Source organism: Aspergillus ruber, assembly GCF_000600275.1.
Source record: "Aspergillus ruber CBS 135680 unplaced genomic scaffold scaffold00045, whole genome shotgun sequence".
Classification (NCBI taxonomy): domain Eukaryota; kingdom Fungi; phylum Ascomycota; class Eurotiomycetes; order Eurotiales; family Aspergillaceae; genus Aspergillus; species Aspergillus ruber.
In genome coordinates this window covers 78069-99820 of record NW_024467341.1, presented here as the reverse complement: position 1 = coordinate 99820, position 21752 = coordinate 78069, and the positions used below count along the sequence as shown (strand labels likewise).

General features: G+C 50.1%; 10 protein-coding genes across 10 annotated transcripts; 5 read left to right on the top strand and 5 right to left on the bottom strand.

The window, feature by feature from the left end:
• Positions 1 to 151: 151 nt before the first annotated feature.
• EURHEDRAFT_406718 (zinc finger MYND domain-containing protein) lies at positions 152 to 971 on the bottom strand (the record flags this gene model as incomplete). Its single annotated transcript, XM_040780477.1, has 3 exons — positions 152 to 306; positions 367 to 578; positions 661 to 971. 3 exons carry the CDS (start codon positions 969 to 971, stop codon positions 152 to 154), a joined length of 678 nt encoding a protein of 225 aa, XP_040634368.1.
• Positions 972 to 3221: 2250 nt separating this feature from the next.
• On the bottom strand, positions 3222 to 4415 carry EURHEDRAFT_406717 (F-box protein; the record flags this gene model as incomplete). The annotated part of the gene is made up of 1 exon (XM_040780476.1): positions 3222 to 4415. The coding sequence occupies one exon, from the start codon at positions 4413 to 4415 to the stop codon at positions 3222 to 3224; it is 1194 nt and encodes a 397-aa protein (XP_040634367.1).
• A 1181-nt stretch (positions 4416 to 5596) lies between these two features.
• Positions 5597 to 7075, top strand: EURHEDRAFT_417215 (uncharacterized protein). Its single transcript, XM_040783141.1, has one exon. The coding sequence runs from the start codon at positions 5629 to 5631 to the stop codon at positions 6967 to 6969; it is 1341 nt and encodes a 446-aa protein (XP_040634366.1). The 5' UTR covers positions 5597 to 5628; the 3' UTR covers positions 6970 to 7075.
• Positions 7076 to 7128: 53 nt separating this feature from the next.
• Positions 7129 to 8313, top strand: EURHEDRAFT_390185 (putative S-adenosylmethionine-dependent methyltransferase). Its single transcript, XM_040779821.1, has 2 exons — positions 7129 to 7172; positions 7228 to 8313. The coding sequence occupies exons 1-2, from the start codon at positions 7159 to 7161 to the stop codon at positions 8102 to 8104; spliced, it is 891 nt and encodes a 296-aa protein (XP_040634365.1). The 5' UTR covers positions 7129 to 7158; the 3' UTR covers positions 8105 to 8313.
• On the bottom strand, positions 8244 to 8916 carry EURHEDRAFT_286067 (hydrophobin family protein). Its single transcript, XM_040778210.1, has 3 exons — positions 8623 to 8916; positions 8505 to 8566; positions 8244 to 8433 (listed from the first exon to the last, which is right to left on the bottom strand). Exons 1-3 carry the CDS (start codon positions 8828 to 8830, stop codon positions 8383 to 8385), a joined length of 321 nt encoding a protein of 106 aa, XP_040634364.1. The 5' UTR covers positions 8831 to 8916; the 3' UTR covers positions 8244 to 8382.
• A 2211-nt stretch (positions 8917 to 11127) lies between these two features.
• EURHEDRAFT_488632 (eukaryotic translation initiation factor 3 subunit D) lies at positions 11128 to 13190 on the top strand. Its single transcript, XM_040785604.1, has 2 exons — positions 11128 to 11370; positions 11422 to 13190. Exons 1-2 carry the CDS (start codon positions 11163 to 11165, stop codon positions 12978 to 12980), a joined length of 1767 nt encoding a protein of 588 aa, XP_040634363.1. The 5' UTR covers positions 11128 to 11162; the 3' UTR covers positions 12981 to 13190.
• A 232-nt stretch (positions 13191 to 13422) lies between these two features.
• EURHEDRAFT_421257 (Zn(II)2Cys6 transcription factor domain-containing protein) lies at positions 13423 to 13799 on the top strand (the record flags this gene model as incomplete). Its single annotated transcript, XM_040783343.1, has 2 exons — positions 13423 to 13473; positions 13596 to 13799. Coding segments are annotated over 2 exons (255 nt in total), but the record flags the coding sequence as incomplete, so codon positions are not given.
• A 372-nt stretch (positions 13800 to 14171) lies between these two features.
• flbB lies at positions 14172 to 15539 on the bottom strand (the record flags this gene model as incomplete). The annotated part of the gene is made up of 4 exons (XM_040786739.1): positions 14172 to 14637; positions 14685 to 15242; positions 15289 to 15376; positions 15425 to 15539. The coding sequence occupies 4 exons, from the start codon at positions 15537 to 15539 to the stop codon at positions 14172 to 14174; spliced, it is 1227 nt and encodes a 408-aa protein (XP_040634361.1).
• Positions 15540 to 16094: 555 nt separating this feature from the next.
• On the top strand, positions 16095 to 17831 carry EURHEDRAFT_285949 (uncharacterized protein). Its single transcript, XM_040778209.1, has one exon. It carries the CDS (start codon positions 16440 to 16442, stop codon positions 17439 to 17441), a length of 1002 nt encoding a protein of 333 aa, XP_040634360.1. The 5' UTR covers positions 16095 to 16439; the 3' UTR covers positions 17442 to 17831.
• A 224-nt stretch (positions 17832 to 18055) lies between these two features.
• EURHEDRAFT_406709 (putative arsenite resistance protein Ars2) lies at positions 18056 to 20882 on the bottom strand (the record flags this gene model as incomplete). Its single annotated transcript, XM_040780475.1, has 2 exons — positions 18056 to 18661; positions 18714 to 20882. 2 exons carry the CDS (start codon positions 20880 to 20882, stop codon positions 18056 to 18058), a joined length of 2775 nt encoding a protein of 924 aa, XP_040634359.1.
• Between the last annotated feature and the right edge of the window lie 870 nt (positions 20883 to 21752).

Genomic DNA, 21752 nt, shown 5'->3' with positions numbered 1-21752 from the left:
CCATACACCTGCTCTCAGAAGAGACGAAACTACAAATTGAAATACGGCTCTCCGTAGTGTTCATTGGCGTCGTTCTTCAAAATAATCCGATACAAAGAGCTCCATCCCTCACCTTCACGACCTTGATACACTCCTCCGTCTTTTTCTCGGTTTACCAACCAGGAAGCAACACGCGCTTGTTGTTAGAAACCTTAAAGGCCTTGCAGCCCTTGATAAGGTCTTCGGGGTATTCGGGCTTTTCGTTATCTTTCTGTTCCTGAACGGCGCGGAGGCGGTAGGTATCGATCAACAGTTTGTAGACATCAGCTTCAGCACGGTCGTGCGGCCGAGTTTTCTAATCAAGGCGAGAGAAAGACATAAAAATACCCGCATTCAGGCCCTTGGGCGGATTGGGAACAGGCTTTCCATTGACAAAGGCACAAGCACCAGCTCCAACCGAGAAAATGGGCCTGCCTTTGCCCGGCGAATGGTTGATCAGGGTCTTGCAGATAGGGTCACACTCTCCCTTAAGAAATTTCTCACGCACTTTGGGGATGGGCTTGGGGAGAGGAACGATTTTGGTCTTGTGGGCAATTGTGCTTCAATATATTTCAGAAATCGTCTGAAAGGCTCATGGTGTCCTTCGGCTCAGCATTCATCTCCGTAATTAACTCCGCGCACTGCTTCTTGTGGTCCGCCTTCCAGTATTCCTTCTGGCACTTCACGGAGCAGTAGTGGACGACCTTGCAAGTCTGGCAGAAGTCCGGTATGGTCAACTTGGTGGAGTAAAGGTGCTTAGTAGAGACAGGGAAGATAATTTGAAAGATAAAACGAAACGAAGGGTTGTAGAAAGGGAAGGGATAAAGGTGTGAAGAAAGTAGTGGGGGAGGTGGAATTTTAAAACCAAGAGGACAATGAGCGGCCGAACGAGTCACTGCAAATGTAGCACATCGAACAAAAAAAAGAAACAGAGGACACTTTGACGTGGACATCTTTGCCTGTAGAAATGAATTGATGTATCAGTTGGAGGGGGCTGCAGACGGTGAAAGGTTGCTTTGTTCGGTTGTTTTAGGGCTCCGATGGGTGCCCTGCCTTGTACGCATATTTTTGCGGTTCATGCGGATTGCGTCGCCGACGTGAAGTTATCCGACTTGCGAGATAAAAAAGGTGTGCCAGCTCGCTTTTCTCCTCTTTATTGATGCTTGCAAGAGGCAGTATGCTGACCGGATGCCTTGGAAATATACACGACGGACGTCTCCTCGGAAATCTGCAGTATGACACTCGTGGCGACACCAAGTATCGGTCCATTCAATGTGGGCAATAAACGGGATTGCTATTGGAATAACGATGGCATATCGTGCGATAGAACGGCTTTCTGTGGAAAATGTCCTGCAGAGGTTTGCAAGGGGCCCTTATTGGATGTTATGCTCTAATATGGAGAGATCTGGGCTTATGGAATATACTGGTATTTGTGCTTGGTGATCATATTCCTATGGCCCATTCAAATATAAGGAATTAGATCCGCCATTCTCGCAAGTATACCTAAGTAGTATAAATCTACGAGCCCGACTATCCCATAGCAAAAGCTTTGTTTGCGTTTCATAAATTACAGGCCTGTAACTGATCTTCGTACCCTGAAATCCATATACAACGGGATTCTCCATGACTTTAGGGAACTAGACAAGATCCCATCCACACGGGCCAGACCACATCACTTCAATCTTGACAGTGTTTAAATCAGGGTGTCTGGCACTTAGAGCTTGGAGCATTGATTTCAGATGATCATAGCTTGATTGGAGTCTAAGCTTGGTTAGCTTGAGAACTCGCAGGCTCTGGTTGGGCCTCTGGAGTAGAGCTGTAAAGTCCCGTGTTAATGTTTGGATAGGTGACAGGTAAAATTTTTGTAACAGTGGCCAGGCAAGATCTGTCGATGTAAAAGTTCGAATGAATTCTGGTCGTTCACTTTCAAAACCATGTCCAAGGGCCACCTTGGAGGCGCAGAATATCATGTCAAATGGCTATTTGTGACTAATGTCAAACCAAGGTTCATGTATATACCTCAGTTCCAGTTCTTCAAGATGCATGATGAGTGTAGTATACTGGGCCTTGGTTTTTCGTTTTCTGTACCATTTTCACACAATAGTCTATAGCGTGGGTTCCTGGCCATAGTGAAGAGTTTGAATGACTTGCAGTTAAACAGTTGACGTAGGACCTCCCCGGACTGTTTAACTACGAGCTGTTCTTGTAGGTTTATGAGTTGGCCAGAGAAGTGGTGCTCGTACTGAAATCCCTCCCCAAGGGTTGTGTTTTCCGTGTCGGTTCCTGTGCTGGTTAAACGGGGAACGTGATATCGCATTTTGGGATCTCGTGCAATAGTGGACAATTCCTTGAAGCTAGCACAAGACAAATCAGTCTTCGTATTTTTCAGAAAATTCCTCCAGAACAAGATTATTTCATCACATAGAGGGTTTTGCAAGTCGTCCGTAAGGTGCAAAAGACTCTACAAACCATGCTATGGTCTCGATGAGCTCCGGTGATAATTCATCAAGCGCCATGGTTGCTTTGTGTTCGCATGCTGGTCACAGCTGGGACGGAACTTATCGAGATGTTCGGTTTGCTACGAAATATCGATTACTTCGTATGCTATCGTATGATTTATGTCCAACCCCCTCCTGATTATTTTATTTGGAAATAAGTACATGGTAGACTGTCTATTGAGATATTGGCTTATGAAAACTATATCAAACCGAGTTCATACAATGACAGATTAGGAAGCACGACATATTTGTACTTCTTTGGGACGTAGCGAGTATGACTTGGGTTGATTCTATTCTCCCCATCCTTCTCTTCAATGTCTTATCCTTCACAGCAACTTCATTCGCCTCATCCATCTCGAGCGCTCTATCTTTCATTTATCTGGAACTACGGAAATGACAGATACTAGAAAGGCTGTCTTCTGAGCCCCATACTCCGCGATAACAACGCATATCCCCTGACCTGGCTCTCTAACCTTGACATAAAATTCCCTGTAAGAGAACCGATAACAAGGACATGAGTGAGATTCCAAAAAGGGTGGTTCTCGTTGATGTGCACTGACCATATGAGATTGTAGCGCTCCTGCGGCTTGCTCTGTGGCCTTCAATACTGGATGTGGCATTGATAACAAGGCCCTGGCGACACAATAACAAATTGCAGATGAGGCTCCTTTTTCTGTTCCCCCCTGACCTTTCGTATCCCGAATATCACCATTCAGAGGTAAACTTCATTGCTTCTGCAAGGATATTCAAGGCGACGTTCATATTTGGCCCCGAGTACTCCACGCATGATAAACCGTTATAGTGTGGCCACTCATCGAATCCAATTGTTGTACCCTGTGCTTCATCTACTACTGGCTTCTGAGCAACCGCTGGAAAGTGTATACTCCTCCATCCGGACGGACCAGATTCTATTAATTTGACATTGATTGTCTCCAGAGCAGGGAAGGTGCCCATGGCTCGAAACATTTGTTTTAAATCATCTAGTGTTGACCTAATCCTCACAGCCTGTAGTTTAAGAGCCCGCAGACTTTGCTTAAATTTTCGGAGTAGAGCGATGAAATATTCGATCGGGGTGTAAATTGAGAAGAATTCAAGCTCTTGTAAATGCTGACATGGAAGATCCATCAATGCGAGGCGAAGTGTAAAGATTGGGAAAGAAACCCTCTCCATAGCATGGCATGCGAGACGCAATTTACGAAGCCCCGGGGCGTGCAGCATCACGTTCAACGGCCAGTCGTTAGCGGGATCAGAGTCGGGCCTGTATCTTACATCCAACTCTTCGAGATTTGCCCCCATCGCGACGTAGTGGGCTTCGGATAATTGTAGTCGCCTAGGGTCCAGATTTGCCAGCTCCTGATCACCATCCCCCATACCCATGAAAAAAATGTCCAACGTAAATGACCTGATGGTAAGCCCAGCTTCTTTGTTGATGTTCATTATGATCATTATTGCATCAGTAGCAGTGAAAATATTCAAAGGTTCTGGACGCTCAGTGGATGTAGTCTCGATTTGAATTGAATTGCAGTTGATGAAATGACAGAGGATCCGATCGAGCTTCTGCCCCGCAGGCTGCTTATGCATATTGATTATATGACCAGACGAATGACGCTCCCACCGGCATCCCTTCCCAAGCACTCCTTCGTCCCTGTTAAATGCTCTGATGGTGAGCTTTTGTACATAGCGACGCAGCTGGGTGTCACTTGATATGGCTGACAGTCTCTGTAAGCTCGTAAAAGAGAGGTCTGTTTTGATGGTGCGTAGAGTTCTTTTCCAGAAAGGGGAAAAGGTCGTCGTGTTAAGCGCCTTGCAGGTCAATCTGACTGCGCACAAATCGGTAGGGTCGAGTAGGGACGAAATCTCTTCGACCAGCTCCGGTGGGAGATGGAGGAGTCCGGTCATGTTTTACTTCTTTTGGTGGGCCAGGTAAGTATTAGCAGTGTCTGGGGCGGTGATGAATGGACGGAGCAGAGGCTATGCGGGAAGGAGGAACGTTGTATCGGATGAAGGACTCTGGACTATGGCGTATAGTGTAAATTATGGTATAAAACAGGCTACTCCTTTGCTGATGTTGGCAAACAGACACTTCAGGCGATTACTTGGACGAGAAGGAGAAAAGAGGGGAATAAGAGTGGTTGGTGGGACAGAGATTCAAAATAGCTCAGTCACTGGAATAGTACCAAAAATTCGGTCCATCCTTGCTCCGCGGCCGCTACATTGTTGTATTCTAGGGAAATCATTCGGATATAGCTCACATGACTTATGAGAAAGCCGGGATCATGGCAGAGCCCAAAATGGTCGTATAACATGTAAAAGCTAGAGTAGGCCCAAGCATAGAGCTGTTCAAGATCTACGATTACATTATCTTCTTGATCAATCAAATACAGTTTTGCAATAGTCCCAGTAGCTCTACCTGGGTAGCTCAGCCTTTGGGCGCTCATGTTTCCCTCTTCTCCCCTTCACCACGGCCTTGCCTTCACCGTCTTTGCAAGAATACCTAAAGCATCACAAGTCCCTGAATTAGAGTAACTCACAACCAACTGCCTGTACTCCCATTTACCATGCTGAGGGCTCAAGTCCAACAATTAATTCCTCTGAATCGTCGTCACTCGCGCCTTTGGGGATCACAGGAAATTCAATATGGCCATTCCGCCCAGCCAGACCACAGCTCATCAAACATTGCCATCTCGAGAGCAGGGAATCTGGTATTCAAAGTCAAAAGCATATATCTCGTTTTAGTCTGATCTGTCACAAGTGTTATGACAGTAAAAGTGAAGGCCCGGAGACTCCTTTGGAAATTCTGAATTAGGGCCATGGAACATCCCATTAAGACAGTTGCCAATAGCGATGTGGCTTTGGGCTGGGCAGATAGTGACCAGCTCTAGATTTCAACAGTAACTAGTGGTAGCTATATCTCCCTCATTGATTATTACAGGATCCAATGTGCTCGGTTGTCCAATCAGATTCAAGAAACATTACTCATGATGATTAGCCCAGAAGTGGAGCACATAGGCATAGTGCACCCAGGATATAAAAAGATGGGAAATAGCTAAATGGTTATCTACTAAACACTACCATCATGCTGCAAAACGATGCCCTCGATACACTCGGACAAATGCCATTCCTATACAAACTCTACACACAAATATGCAACATCTACCCGGTCACCGACCCGGCTTCCCACGATGATATCGTCAGCACCTTGAGAACTGGCCTCGACAGATTGGGTGAGAGCTTTCCATGGCTTACCGGTCAGATCATCCATGAAGGAGCATTAGAAAGAAACACCAATGTCTACAAGTTCGCGCATTTGGACAGAATTCCGCTAGTTGTCAAAGATCTCCGACATGATGCTTCCGCGCCGACGATGAGTGCTATGCGACAGTCCGATTTCCCCTTCAGCCTGTTAAATGAGAATGTCATTGCGCCTTGTGCGACTCTCAATCTTCCAGGAAATACCAGTGGGTTGGCGGCTGAGTCTGCGCCTGTTTTTGCTGTTCAGATCAATTTCATCGCTGGTGGCTGTATAATCACCGTTGTTGGGCAGCATAATGCCATGGATATGACTGGGCAAGGGCATATCATGTATTTGCTGTCGAAGGCTTGTAACAACCAGCCGTTTACCGGCAGAGAGTTGGAGATAGGGAATATGGATCGGAGCAAAGCCGTTTCTTTGTTGGATGGCTCGTACGAACCTGGACTCGAGCTTGCTTGTCAACTAGTGAGGCCTTCCCCGAACATCGATGGCGCACCACCAGCACCTCCACCACCGCCCAAATGCACCTGGGCCTATTTGAGCTTCTCTCCAAGCTCACACAAGGCCCTCAAGTCCTTGGCAAGGAGCAACATTCCCCCTTCTTCCAGATTTATCTCGACGGATGACACAATCAGCGCGTTCATCTGGCAATGCATATCTCGGGCCCGGATCCCCCGTCTAGATCCCGGTGCACAGTCCACATTTAGGCGCGCAGTCGATGTTCGACAGCACCTGGGAATCCCGCCGACATACCCAGGACTGATGCAAAACATGACATACAACACAGCCACACTGCAATACCTAGTAGAGGAACCCCTGGGCATTACCGCATCAAAACTTCGTTCGCAACTCGACCCACAAGTGGTCGACTTGGCATACAACACTCGTGCCCTTGTTACATTCCTTGCTCGTTCGTCGGATAAGACGAAAGCCAGTTTCACTGCGAACGCAGATACAGCCACGGACTTTGCGCTCAGTTCGTGGGCTAAGGTTGACCTGTATGATTTAGATTTCAATCTAGGGTTGGGGAAGCCAGAGGCTGTAAGGAGACCGTGTTTCATTCCGCTTGATGGCCTGGGGTATTTGATGCCCAGGTCACCACGCGGCGAGATGGTAGCTGGTATTTGTCTCAGGGATGAGGATTGGGAGCGCTTGAGGGCGGACGAGCAATTTATGAAGTATGCGACATATATTGGGTGACTGGTCGTGCATTTGGACGGTCTTTTGTACAGACGTGATTAGTACTCCAATATACATTGCCCAATCATGTTGATGCCATAGTGCCTTGATCTGATAAGATAGCGGGGCATCGGAGTTACCCCGTCCTAAATAGATAAACACCTCCCTCCCTCCACCTTCCTATCAATTCTCCTCAACCAAACCACAATAATGGCGTCCTTCTCGTAAGTAACAAACCCCCTCTCTTTCCAATAACCCACTCACCAAGCAAAACTACAGAAGCACCTCCTTCTCCCACGCCCGCTACTCAACTTTTCGCCCAACCTACCCACCCCACCTCTACAACACCATCCTCTCCTTCCACAGCGCATCCCTTACTACAGCCCTAGACCTAGGAACCGGTCATGCCCTCGTCGCCCGCGAAATAAGCAAATTTTTTGCCCAAGTCCACGCAACAGACCCCTCGCAGCCGATGTTAGAACTCGCGCGGGAGCTCTCCGTCAACAATCCCAATATCACCTTCCATGAGTCAACGGCTGAGAGCTCGGATTTTCTAGCAGATGGGAGTGTGGATCTGGTTACAGCGGGACAGGCGGCGCATTGGTTTGATTATGAGAGGCTTTGGCCTGAGTTAGGGAGGGTAGTTAGGCCTGGCGGGACAGTTGCGTTTTGGGGATATACGGATCCTGTTATTTTGAATTATCCGCGTGCGACGGAGTTAATTGAGCATTATGGGTCTAGTACTGATCCAAACTTGTTGGGGGGTTACTGGCAGCAGCCAGGGCGGGATATCGTGTTGGGGAAACTGCGTGCAATACAACCGCCTGTTGAGGATTGGGAGACTACGCGGGTTGAATATGATCCTAAGGCGCGGGATGGGACGATGTTTATGTGCGCGAAGATGAAGTTGGGGGAGTTTGCGGAGTTTGTGAGAACTTGGAGCGCGTATCATGGGTGGCAGGGGCGGTGGCCGGAGAGGAGGAAGAAGGCAGATGATGAGGACGAGGTGAATTCTGGGGATGTGGTTGATGAGTTGATGGAGAGGATCAGGGAGGAGGAAAGTGGGTTGAGTGGGGAGGGTGTGCAGGGTGGATGGAGGGAGGTTGTTGTTGAGTTGGAATGGGGGACCGGGTTGGTTTTGGCGAGGAGGAAGTGATGTCAAACAAGCTTGGATTGGGGGACAGCATGACAAATTCTACTGTTGAAGTGTGTACCAAGAATGGCAAGCAATTATTTATGCATTGTACATTGCCAGGTCATCTGGATCTATATCCTGGACAAGATACAGCTCCTACATAAATGGATGTACTTCACCAAATGTGATTATATTATATTACATTATCTGATGCTAAACAATATACCGTTCCGAATGTTAATATATAAATCCCTACTCAGACAATCTGTACAGTCCAGCATTTCTTAAGCATCGTTCACTTAAGAGGACTTGGACTTGAGCGGAGAGCAGCCGAGAGCAAGAGTACCACCCTATTCCAGTTAGCACATCTCCAATAAACCTATGGACAAAAAAAAAAAAAAAAAAAAGAAAGAAAACATACCAAAAGGTTAGCCTCAGTGCAGCACTGGGGCTCACTCTTGCAAGAGTCATCGTAAGCCTTGCCTATCAATTATTAGCCCCAGTCCAACACCATCTTTCAAAAGGACAAAGTAACTTACAGTCAAGACCAATGGATCCGACGATGCTAGCGGCGTTGATACCCAGAGTCTCGAGGATAGGGTCAATAGTGTCGTCGAGGGGAGTCTTGAGCTCTCCACAGCAGAGGTAGGGCTTGACACACTGAGCCTCCGTGGTCTCGCGCTTCTCGTGGGGGAAGGCGGAGGCCAGGGCGACCATGGCGAGAGTGGAGAAGATAGAGAGCTTCATTGTGGTTGTTTGTGTTGTTTAAAGAAGATAGAGAGGACTGTTTTTTCTAAGGAATCTAATTGAGTAAGAATGAAAGATTGAATGCTTTGCTGCTTGTCTGCTGAGGATTGTCCGGTGCTCAATGGGTTTATATAGCTTTTCCAGTCCTCCGATCCACAGAAGAGATGTGGATAGAATCATAGAAGTAATACAGAGAGGGCAGGGCGCCATCCATCCATGTATTTCCTATTCTGGACCAACACCGCGCCCATGGGTCATCACCGTGATCGGCAAACTTTAGATAGGAGGGTCTACCCTCGGTCAGAGTTCAGTACAGCGTTCCGATAACCAATTAGCCAAACATAATCACCTCTCGTATACGCAGAAACATTTCACATCGGCCCATGTTGATAGTGACTTGTAAACTAGCAAAGGCAATCTGATATGTTCGACACCGGCCAATTAAGTTCCTTATCAGCGGATCGACGTATACGCTTTGCCAGATTTGGCACTGGCAGTAGGTATGTAATTTCCCCAGGTGTTCATAGCTCATGCTATTGATTTGTATTTTGCATCACAGTGGTCCCTGGTAGGTCAGGCACTATTCCTTGTTCCTGATAACAGGATGCATTCAACGCCGGAGCCCCGGGTCTGTTGGGACCATGGGTCTGTTGTGCTTGTTCTTTTGCCGAGGTATAAGATTTTTATTACCGGGGGCAATGTACTGCGAGCTGGAGAGCCAGGCCAGCGAATAATCGACTATAGCGGTGCTATCCACTTCGGTTGTCCGTATCGAGAGCCCCGGAGGACATAGAAGAATACGCGAGGATCCGTACCTTGTGATTAGTCCCTCTAAAGGTTATTATTTGGTCGGCCAAGTCACATGGACTTCATCTTATTCGTTTATTTAGACTATGGACATCGGAACATTCCAATTTTCTCCGGAAGAACCATTCTGCAGTATCATGCATGGATTGCTAGTTTATCCCTTCGTTACAGGACTGCATGAATTGTGATAGGAGATATCTCGATTCAGATGGCTTACTGTATTGGCCAAGTTCTCCTGATTAACACGCGAGTGCCTACTATCAGCAGGCACTTTTGGAAACCCAATAAAGGATGCAATACGATTCAACGTCGGTCACGACGGTCCAGCCTATCCTAGAATGGATTCAATGACGGCACGTCTTCAAGAAGCGGTGCTTATTACACTGAGGAAGGAAACTACGGAGTAAGATTTCGCTATGGAGCATCTTCTTTTGGAATTAATGGTTTCCAATCAGAAAGCATTAGCGTAGAATATCATATCCATTTTGATAAACGGCAACACTCGATGCCGAGCAAAGTCGGCGTCCAAGTCATGACGTCTTTAACACCCAACTTATGGTACCGATCCGGGGAATATTCCAAATAGGGACACGGATTGCCACTGTGTCACCGCGAGAACCTCGAGCATAGAAGGGTAAGCACTAATGATCCCGGCATTGTCTGCCTCTGCTTACCTGCCCGTCACATAGTTCGTATCATCGTTTTCATTAGTGACAAGTTAATCGTGCTAAATTCCTTATCAAAGGCAATGATATCAACTGCCAAGATGAAAGGTCTCCATACGTAGTAATAGTGACAATAGAACATCCGTCCCCCCGGTCAGTAGGCCAGGCACCGTCGATCCGGTTCCTGATAACCAGACATATCATAAGCAGAACCCGAAGTAAACTCCGAAGAACAACCGCACAGGCAATGCGGCTTACAGAAAAAGAAAAATGAGCAGTCACTGATAAGGTCGATAACTACCGCTAAATAGAAGTTTGTAAAACATTCTGTCAATATGGAAGATATCTCGTACAGCACATTATGCTAAATAGTTATCTGTAGTGATTAATACTCCGATGTGGACTGGTCTTAGCTTGAGCTGTCCATGGGTCCTCACTGATGCTCTCGTACCTAATGCACCGGACCTCAAGAGAAGACCAGGATCCGGTTTACTCCGTCAAAGCATTAGGTTTATGTTCAGCATAAGATAGAGATAGCGATCTGGTACAGTCACGTTGTCAATCCAAGAGGGTCTTCTACCCTAGTAACAATCCAGGGGTGATAGTTCATAAGCATATTAGCTGACAGGATTCTGTCGTAACTGGCCACTGCCTACACTATACCTATCAATGCAGAGTATGCTTGTTGTTCATAGTGGAAGACTCCTGCTCAAGGGACCGAAGGAAATGTGGCGTTCTAGCGAGTGTGGCTAGTTGAACTCACCGCCCGCACCAGCCACGCCGCACACAAATCCAATCCGGGAAAATCTCAATCTTTATTGCCCCCGCCAAAGTATCAAAACACCGATACTACAGACGAAATGGCACCTTCATCGATTGCCGACCTCGTGGCTGCCCTCCCCGCGGAGGACACCTGGGGCCCCGCCACCAGCACCGACAACATGCTGGATGGCGCTCCGTACGCGCCTTTCTCCAAGGGCGATAAGCTGGGCCGCATGGCCGACTGGACCGCTGAGTCGAAGGACCGCGAACGTGGTGGTCGCCCGCAATACAACCGGAACTTCAGAGGTACACTTTCGCAATATATCATCTCAAGGGGGGAAACGCTAACTTGACCAGACCAGCAGGTGTACGGCGCCGGTGGAGCATCGAGCCTGTTCAACATCCAGGCCACCGAAGACGAGTCCTCGTTCTCCGTTGTCGACAACACCCGCACAACCGCCAAGCGCGGTTTCGGTGGTGGCCGCGGTACGGTCTTCCGTGGCCGTGGTCAGCGTGGTGGAATGGGCCAGCGTGGTGGTCGGGGTGGTTTCCAGCGTGCTGTTGGGGGAGGTCGTGGCCAGGGTGGTGACCGGTACTACGACAACCGTGGCGGACGCGGCGGCCGTGGTGGCCGTCGATTCGGATGGAGGGACTACGACAAGCCGCAGCGGACGCGCGAGCCTTCGGTTAACGTGCGGCCTGAGTGGTCGCTGCTGGAAGAGGTGGACTTCAACCGTTTGTCGAAGCTGAACCTTGAGACGCCTGATGGTGAGGACCTCGACACGTATGGTTTCCTTTACTACTACGACCGATCGTACGACAAGGTGCCTGTGAAGAATATGGAACGTCGGTTGGTGTCTATGGACCGCGCTGCCTACAACGTCACTACCTCGCAGGATCCCGTTATCCAGGAGCTGGCAGAGAAGAACGAGGCCACCGTGTTTGCCTCGTCGGACATCTTGTCCATGCTCATGTGCGCTCCCCGCAGTGTCTACTCGTGGGACATTGTGATCGTGCACCAGGGCAACAAGATCTACTTCGACAAGCGCGACGGCGCCTCCATTGACCTCGTCACTGTCAACGAAAACGCCGTCGACGCACCCATGGAAGTCACCGACAACGCCGGCAGCAAGTCCGCCGACTCAATCAACACCCCCAGCGCACTCGCCCTGGAAGCCACCGTTATCAACCACAACTTCGCCCTGCAAACCATGTCCGAGTCGCAAGAGCACCGCATCGAGTTCTCCAACCCCAACCATTTCTACAACGCCTCCGAGGAGACCGAACCCCTCGCCTCCAAGGGCTACAAATACCGCCGCTTCGACCTCTCCCTCGAGCGCGACGAGGAGCCCCTCAACATGATCGTCCGTACCGAGGTCGACGCTGCCCTGCGCAACCCCGTCACCGGCGAAGACCAACAAGTCCTCGTCAAGGCCCTCAACGAATTCGACAACAAGGCCCAAGGCTCCGGCGGCGGTCTCGACTGGCGCAACAAGCTTTGGTCGCAGCGCGGCGCCGTCATCGCCACCGAAATGAAGAACAACTCCTCCAAGCTTGCCCGCTGGACCACTCAGGCCATCCTTGCTAAGGCCGACGCCATGAAGCTCGGTTTCGTGTCGCGCGCTAACCCCCGCTCCAACACCAACCACGTCGTCCTCGGTGTTGTGGGCTACAAGCCCCGCGAGTTCGCTACCCAGATGAACCTGAACCTGGGTAACGGATGGGGTATTGTGCGGACTATCGTCGACCGCATCCGTGCGCTTGACGCTGGTGAGGACGCGGAGACTCCTAAGAAGTACCTGTTGATCAAGGACCCCAACAAGCCCGTCTTGCGGTTGTACAGTGTGCCGGTCAACACGTTTGAGGAGGAGGAAGAGATTGAGGAGCAGGAGATTGCTGAGGAGGAGGAAGCTTAATTGTGTTCTGTTATTTGCACAGCGCAGCGTAGCAAATGATAGAAGTTTGTCTACTGTAGTTATGAACTGCATAATCTGTGGCCTTCTTTTCTACTGTATTCCTATTTTGTATTTTGTGCTACGATCTAGATCCATTTTTAATCGCGGTTAGTCATCACCATCTTGATCAATCTGTAAATCTCCACACCTTTATCGATCAACAAACATTCCTACTCTATCTCTCTTTTTTCAACTCTATTCCATTCATCCCACACCAGATACTTTGTACAAAATGTACCCCCTACCACTCCAGCTCCAAGCCCAAGCCCAAGCCCAATGTACCACCCTCCACGCTCAATCTCACCCTCAACCTCAACTTCAGCCGCAATCTCAAACCCAATCGCAAATCCAAAACCCACCACAAAATATCAACCAAAACGCCAATGCCAACTCTAATCCGACAAAATCTCGCCCCTCAGCATCGTGCATCCCGTGCCGGAATCGTAAAGTCAAGGTATCTCTCTCCTCTCCTCTCCCCTCCCTCTACACCCTCTACACCCCAAACTGCATCCTACTCCAGGTACAAGAAGAAAACGCATTCTGGATACAAGCTGATAAGAATAAAAATAAAACTAGTGCGACCGCCTAACCCCCTGCAGCACATGCCTCTCCCGCGCCCACCCGGAACAGTGCACCTACACATCAACCGACACCGACCGCTCCGCCATGAAATCCGCCGAGACAATCGCGGACTTGCGCCGGAAAATCCGCGCCCTTAAGATGCAGATTTCCGACTCCGAAAACTCCGAGAATGATGGTGATGGCGAAGGGCGGGTTGATTGGCGCGAACTGGAGGCGATGGAGACTGTGTTTGGGGAGATGAGGGAGGGGGAGGAGGGGGTTGTGGAGGGGGTTGTTGGGATGATTCGGGAGGGGGTTGGGATAGGGGAGTTGGCTGGGTTTATTGGGGATTTGAGGGAGAGTTTGGGACAGGGTCAAGAGCTGAATCAGGGCCAGGGGGTTGTTGAAGTTGCATAGTTGAGTATGATATAGTAAAAGTATAGTAGGGAAATAAAAGATAGTACGGATATAGTAGTTGACATAAGAAAGCAAAAGATGGACAATGGACAAAACATGAAAACGGAAGAAGAGAATTACTCCAGTATGACACCATCTCACCAACACCTTTTCCAATTCAGCCCAACACAACCGTCACGCATACATCATCTCATCCTGCGAGTGAGCATGAATCCCTGCGTCGACCTTGGTGCCCAACACGCTGCTCAGACAATCCGCCAGCTCAAAGTCCTCCATCACAGCGCCAAATCCATAGCATCGCACCTTGGTGTTCAGTGTATCCATGATGATTCTAACATCATCCCGGGTCAGCGTAGGGTACACGGCCTCACTCTTCAGTTGCTTCAGGGCCATGATCGGCGTGATCTGGCCTTCCGTGACCAGCTGCTTGCTGAGGTTGAACAGGGTCGCTAGGTTGGCAGCCGGGAGATCGTACGTCTTGTGCGGGTATGGGTTCCTATCGGTCGTGTTGGCAATGTAGCTCGGTGGGGGGCAGCTGGCCATCAGCGCGTGGCCGGAGAACGGCATGTCTTCGTCGTCGGCCTCAGTTATCGATCGTCGACAGAGATAGTCGGTATGCTCGCGACATGGTCCTTCCAGGCTACATAATTAGTAATGGGCTGCGATGAAAGGGATGTGATAACGCACGTCAGGATAAAGTCGATCTGAAGCTGAGGATCGTTCTCAAAAACACCCGGCTGGGTCTGCACCGGATCGTGCATTCCAGCTGATCCAATCCTCGATCCGTCCAGGAAAGCAGAGTCGCATGGCATACCAGGCGCATGAGGATGGGAATGAGAGAAAGATCCCGACCTGGACGAGATATCGGCTCCCTTCTCAGAACCGTTCCGCGGGCTCAGACTCGACGCGACAGTGGTGGGCGGCGTGGTGTAGGCGTTGTGGTTGGATGCAGGACCGCTAGGCACGGTCGAGGCACCCATGCTACTGGAAAAGGGACTCGATTGATGATAGCCAGGGGCCGGACGCTGAGCCTTGCGGCGTTCGAGTTCGACTTCGTAGGAGATGCCATGGGCGGAGAGGATTTCTTTCAGGATGTCGTTTTCCTCGGTCACAGAGTGGATGACCTGTCGCTGCTGCTGCACGGTAGCATTGGCGGAGGAAATGTCTTGGGTATAGGCCTCTCGTAACCGGGACAGCTCGGTCTCCAGGGTGCGCACGTATTGTTCTTTGCGTTCGCGATGGGTTCTGAGAAGTCAGTATGGTCCAAAGTGAGTATTGATGCCGAAAGTACCTCTGGGCTTGGCGATTTAATTCCTGTCGCCGGGTCAAGGCTGGTTTGCTGTCAGGCTTGGGGCCTCGTCGTTTGGCGGGTTGGCCATCTTAACTCGTTAGTCTCGTCTCATTGACCAGTGTACAGACACACTAACCTCGAGTGACCTTCTTTGCTTGAGCAGCATTATTCCCTCCTCCGCCGCCGCCGCCTCCTCCACTACCACCGCCGCCGAAAAACTTCATGAAATCAGAACTCAGCGAGGTCTTCATGCTGGCCTGCGATGGTTGAGCTGCAGCTGTTAGTCGGGATTCCAACAGGAGGACGCCCAATGTGGCGACTTACCACGCAGAGTCGGAGGGGGCTGCATATTATGACGACTGGGTGGGCCGTGGTCTAGAGAATAAGCGTTGCCCCTGGAGGACATTTCGGATTTGCACGGGGTATATATATTCGATGTGTTATATTGTGGGAGATGTTGGGTTGGAACGAGCGCAGCTCCACGGACTGGACCGACCGGCCGAGGAATGCGACCGGCGCGATCAAATCGACGAAGCAAGGAAGAAGACCGGAATGGAGAGACACGAGGGAACCTGCCGAATTGCACGAGAAAGAGACGGAATTGCTAAGGAAAAGTCGAGGAATGTAACGATCGCGGGAGAGTCGAAAGGAGAGTCGAGAGAGAAAATGGCTGTCACTAGAATCTAACACCCGAGATGTCAGCCCTGCTGGTGTTAAGAAAGAGACAGAGTAACTTACTCAGTTATAAGTAGAGATAGAGTATAGTATTCTTGGATGAGACGAAGTGAATCGAATTGTTGAAGTAAAAGAATAGGGGAGAAAGTCGAGAGATAGTAGCACGAAGCCTTTGTACACTCGTACAGTAGTAGTAATAGTGGTAGTGTGTGTGACTTGAGAGAGCAAAAAGAGAACAATCAATAAAGCAAATCACCCAAGAAGAAGTCGCACTATCGAAGTTGATTTTTTTTTTTTTTCTTTTTTTCTTTTTTTTCTCTTTTTTTACTGCCTTCCCGATGTAGATGACTCGGCATCAGTGCTCATAACACCAGAGTATACAAATACAGCTACACTACAGAGTGTATACTCCAATACTGCAATACTACAACGTTGTCACAGCTATATATAATTACGATATACCTGTACTATACAGGATGAACCAAACCCTCGTCCACATTGCCGCCCCCAGTTCCTTCCACGACGACTGCCGCTATCGAGCTCAAGCCGACGCCATTCTCCAGACCTTCTATCCTACTACCACCCAAGACCAGGAGAACGAGGACGAGACAGGGAATAGTCTCCCGCATGATCCTCCCCTCGCACCTGCACGATTAGCTCCCGACTCCTTAGATAGTCCGGTCTCTGTCATTCCCGAATCGCCACTGGCCTCCTTTAAACGGCCGTCACCACTACCGTCACCAGAGAGAAATCCCAAGAGACACTGTCTACCACTACAGTCAGAAGAAAATGAACAAGCAGAGCATGAAATAAAAACCCCTCTAACAATCAACCCTCCAGCACCTCCCATCGCCTCAAACCCCTTCACAACACACATCACGCCCACCCTCTCCCTCCTCGCCAACCGCCTCAATCTCGCCCGGACGTTTGTCCCGACGCACCAGGCCCGCCCGCTCCACGTCCTCGAACGGGGTTATTGGCGGCTCCGTCTGCGTTTGCGTTTGCACGACCCGCTGGCCTCGGGGCTGGACACCCGTTATCCCCGGCCTTTGGGTCGGGGCTGGACCGGCCGAGGGTCCGGTGCTGATAGTACAGCTACTATTGCACACGCAAATCATGCTGCCGCGGGTGTAAATCCAAATACTTGGGATAGGGAACTGTTTAGTCGCTTCTGGGGGTTTATGGAGGATCTTATTGCGAAAGAGGGGCGTGCGGGTTGGGGGGTTTGGTGTGTTCTTGAGCGAGAGGAGCCCGAGGTCGAGTCAGGAGCAGATCGAGATCTGGTTCCGGATCGGGGGTGTGATCTTCATCCTACTTATCCACCGAACCCCGAAAGCTTCGTGTTGAAGGTGTATACATGGGGTGAAATAGCACCTCATGTTTATCTGTTGCTTTATCTTGCTAGTGAGCGCTGGATCCGGGGGATGGGTGCGCAGTGGCGCGATGCGTCGGAGGGCGTTGTTATTCAGATGGCTTGATCGCTTTTACTGTACTACGTACTTTGTATAAATTTGTATATATAGTGCTTTTGTTCGTGGATGCCTCGATTTGAGTTCAGAACCTCATGCTTGCTACACACCATACAAGCAATTATATCTGCAATCATATTCATGCTTGTGGATGATCCCTCATCCTGACCCTGGCGGATGGCAGATGACGAACCTGGTTCTGCTGCTTACATGCTTCAGCTTACATGCTTCAGTGCCCCTCAGGATGTGCAGAGGGTCTTGGGATCGCACTATGTGCAGGAAAGGATTATTTGGGTTAAGAGGATTCGGTCAGAGGTTCTGGTGTGAATATTGCTTTTATTGGCTCGATCAGGGCCAGTCCAGACCGTGTTATTCACCAGGGCGCTCTAGATATGGACATTTAACATAGACATGATATCTCATACTAGCTAGATTGAACTACTGTCACTCTTGACTATAATACACCTTGCAGACAAAAAAGAAAATATTGCTGTATGCAAATGCAATAGCCACATTGTATAACATGGCCAAGATTTTAAAGAATATTAATGTCACCGAAAAGAAAAGGAAATGAGAAAGAAAAAAATAGGCCAGCCGACGCCGGTGAAACGAATGAAACAAGATTAGTAGTTTAGCTCACCACCCCCGGCACCGCCAACCGCATCCAAATCCTCATAGCTCTTCAGGCTTCGTCCTTGCACAGCTTCTCGCGGTCCCATGCCCTGTGGTGAACCAGCATCAGGGAATCCGCCCGGAACCATCGCAGCTGCCGGATGGCCGGGGGGAATAAATGCCGCGCCTGCGTTGGCCGGCATGCGGCCACCGGATCTGTACATGCCTTGCACAGGACTCAAGCGCCCACTACCTGATGCATTGTAACGACCGCGTCGGTCGTATGGCCCAGAAGACCGGTTATTGTTGTACCGATTACCTCGACGCATCGCGCCGGGCTGGTGCAGTCCAGGATGATCTCCGGCGACCATGCCGTTGCCTGCCCAGGGGCCTGGTTGGTTCATCATGAACCCTGGCATACCGCCCGGGGGCATTCCTTGGAAGCCTGCTGGAATCGGTCCGTTGCCCATGTACGGCATGTTCGACAGACTAAATCCGCGAGGCGTGCCGGCCTGGTTCTGGTGTGTGTTGAGAGGGAAATGTCCGTTGCTGGTAGCATCGGACCGTGATGGCGCAATTCGAGCTGGATCGAGAACGTATGAGTTCACCAACGAAAGCTGTTGCAGTCAGTCATAGAACTCGTGTCAAATATGTAGGTGGATAACGTACATCACTCTGAATAGTCTCATACCATTCTGTATGGCGCTTTTCGACATGCTTGCGCCAAAAATGGTCCGCTTTGAACAGCTTCGCACATTCAGGGACCTTACAACGGTACTTCGATTCATCCTCTTGCTTCATGTATTTCGACAATTCCTCCTCGAGCGCCTCCTCTACATGCTTGCCTCCTAATTTCTGGAGGTCGACATTTTCGGGTTCGAGGATTTGCAAGAGCTTCTCTTCGAAAGTCCTAACCCAGTTGAATGCACGCTGGAGCTGCTGTTCCGACTTGCTGAGCTTTGGCTGACGCTTTTCGTCTGACGGCGCCCGTTCCTCCCCCTCCTCACTAGGCTCCTTCTTTTTGATGGGAAACGGGTCACCCAAGGCGCTAGCCCGAGCAACGTCTTTGGACTGGCTAGTGAGACCAGTCCGGGGACGGCGAAGGTGGCCTCCGGGGCATTTGCGAACCATCTCGTGGACCGAATCACTCTCAAACACGCAAAAGAAGCAGAAATTGTAAACCCGGCGGAGATATTCGACCAACATGTCCAATTTCTTCTTCTTGGCCAACAGTTCCTCGTCATCGACCTCATCATCCCATCCTTCTTGTTCCTCCCCTTCCTCAGCTTCACCCTCATCCATATCCTCATCGTCCATATCTGACTTGCGCTTCTTGACGCTAACCGGGCCGGTCACTGGGGGCTGCAGCCAGCCTTTTCCGCGTATCTCTTCGACTCGTTCTTCAATCCTGGCATAACCGTCGACGTTGCCACCCATCTCCGTATCAAGTTTCGCCGTCAATCGGCGAGCCAGTTCCAGGTCTCTTTCAACGCGCTCAGGGGACGAGAATAGGTCCCACAAGGCCTTTTTGCGCGGCTGGGCAGGCGGCACATGCACACCTACGTGGCAGACAAAGTCTCCGTGTTCCGGATCATGAATAGTCTTGTCGTTGATGGCTTCCAGTGCCTTCTCGGCCGCATTGACCGTAGCCGTACCATTGCCTGCACTGTCTTGCTCCATTTCCTCGCCTTCTTCACCTCGGCCATCGTCGCGCTCCACCACAGTAACTTCAGAAGCAGGGTGAAGCATAATCCATCCCATGCGATGGTACTTCTTGGATGGATTGGGGTCGCTGAGACTCAGCCACTTGAATCCACCATCTTGCTCACCTAGGTGTTCTTTGCAGAACTCTTCAATCTTTGCCCTGCTAACATTGGGTGCCAGCGTTTTGATGAGCAAGGCAGGCTGTGAGAGAGCCTCATCACGCAGATCTCCACCCCTTGCCGGAAGCAAGTCCAGCACCCCGAGGGTTTCGCCAACAGCCGTCGTTTCACCTTCCTCTTTCTCAATCACGCCTCCTGCACCATCACTCTCGTTTTTGTAGATCCCTTCCAGCGTGAACTCGTCGAACACTCCACCCTCGATGTCGCGCTCCCACTGTTGAAGAGCATTATACCGGAAATCCATGATGTGCCGGCGAAGAGGATCACGAACTTCTGGCACATAACGCTCCTTGAACCACTCCTCGGACCGATGTTGTTGAACGAAAGTCCGTGCCATCTTAACTTGAAGCTCCAGCTTATATGAGTCGTAACCGGCCTGGATCTGCGCTCTCTCCTTCTCTCGGTCTTCGCGCGCTTCACGTTCACCCTTCACGCGATCCGACGGACGACGGCCACCATGTCTAGCTCGCTCTTTCTCCTCCTTAACGGATTGTTCGGCTCGCCACCATTCTGCGAACCAGTTGAAGCCCACCTGAAAATCGAGGTTGAGCGGGTTCGGAAGGGGATTCGCGGGAAGTGGCCGCTTGCCCGAGTCTTGGCCTGGGACATAGCGATCAATATTAGCGACATTCGGAGAAGGAGCACGACGGCGGTCTTCGCGTTCACGCGTGGCTTGTTCGCGTGATGAGGCGTAGTAGCCATCTCGAGAGGGCCGGCGGTCGGCGGGTTCGTAGCGATCAATCATGATGGGCGACCTGGAACGACCTCGTCCGCGTCCCCGACGGTCCTGCGAACCTGTATAAGAGTCAGAAAGCCATCCTAGTAGTGGATAATCATAAAACTGCGCTTTGGTACCAGGAGATCTGCGTCTGTACGAGTCGACAGGTACTCTGGACAAATAGGCGTCACCATCCCGGGACCTTCCGGGAGACCCATAACTATCGTAGGAATCCATTTTCGAGCAGGAACAAATTACTCGGCGTTTCAACCAAGAAGATGATACGGTGGATATTCAACCAGCGGCGGTTTCAGGGTTGGGAGAAAAGGGGGTGTCGTGACCCAACGCAAAGCGGAAACAACTGGGGAAGCCGTCGCAAGTTGTTAAAACTGTAAGAAAGCTAAGAATCGACATCGTCAACGTTAGAGCTGGTCTTCAATTCAAATTGGTGAAGTGGCTGGGAGCGAAGGCGTTGACGGAAGGATGACGGGAACGGGGATGGTGCTGAGCAAGAGTCCGCAGGGCGGCCAAAAAGAAAAAAGAGAAGACATAATGATATCGACAGAATGACAAAAAGAATTGATAAAGACAATAAAATAGTACACTGCACGAAAGCAGCGTCTATGATTGAGAGAAATGAAATAAAAAAGAAAGGAGTAGCAAAGAAGCAGAAAATGTAGCGCCAATGCCACGCAATGTCTCGAGAGTCAAGATGGCGCGGCGGTTAATTGAAGTAAGGAAATAATCTTGTTAGAGATGTGATCTCTTTTTTCTTCTATCTTTCTTTCAAGATGAGAATAACAACGAAGAGAAAAGCAGGGGAAAGGAAGATGAGAAACGAGGGCAATGGTGACTGGAGTTGATAAGAGAATGAGAATGATGCAAGGTAGGCGACCTACAAGAAGCCTGAGAATAAACGAATAGAAGCGAGTCCAAAGGGACCTGGAGACGAGAAAGACACAGTTCAACCCAGGAGAGAAGGAAGGACTGGTGGACGTCGATGGACGAGAGATCAAGAGAAACAGAGAGAGGGAGAGAAGACAGAAACACGAAGGAGAGCAGGAAGAATGAGGCTGGAGCCGGTGGAGCTGGAGAGTCAATACTAGG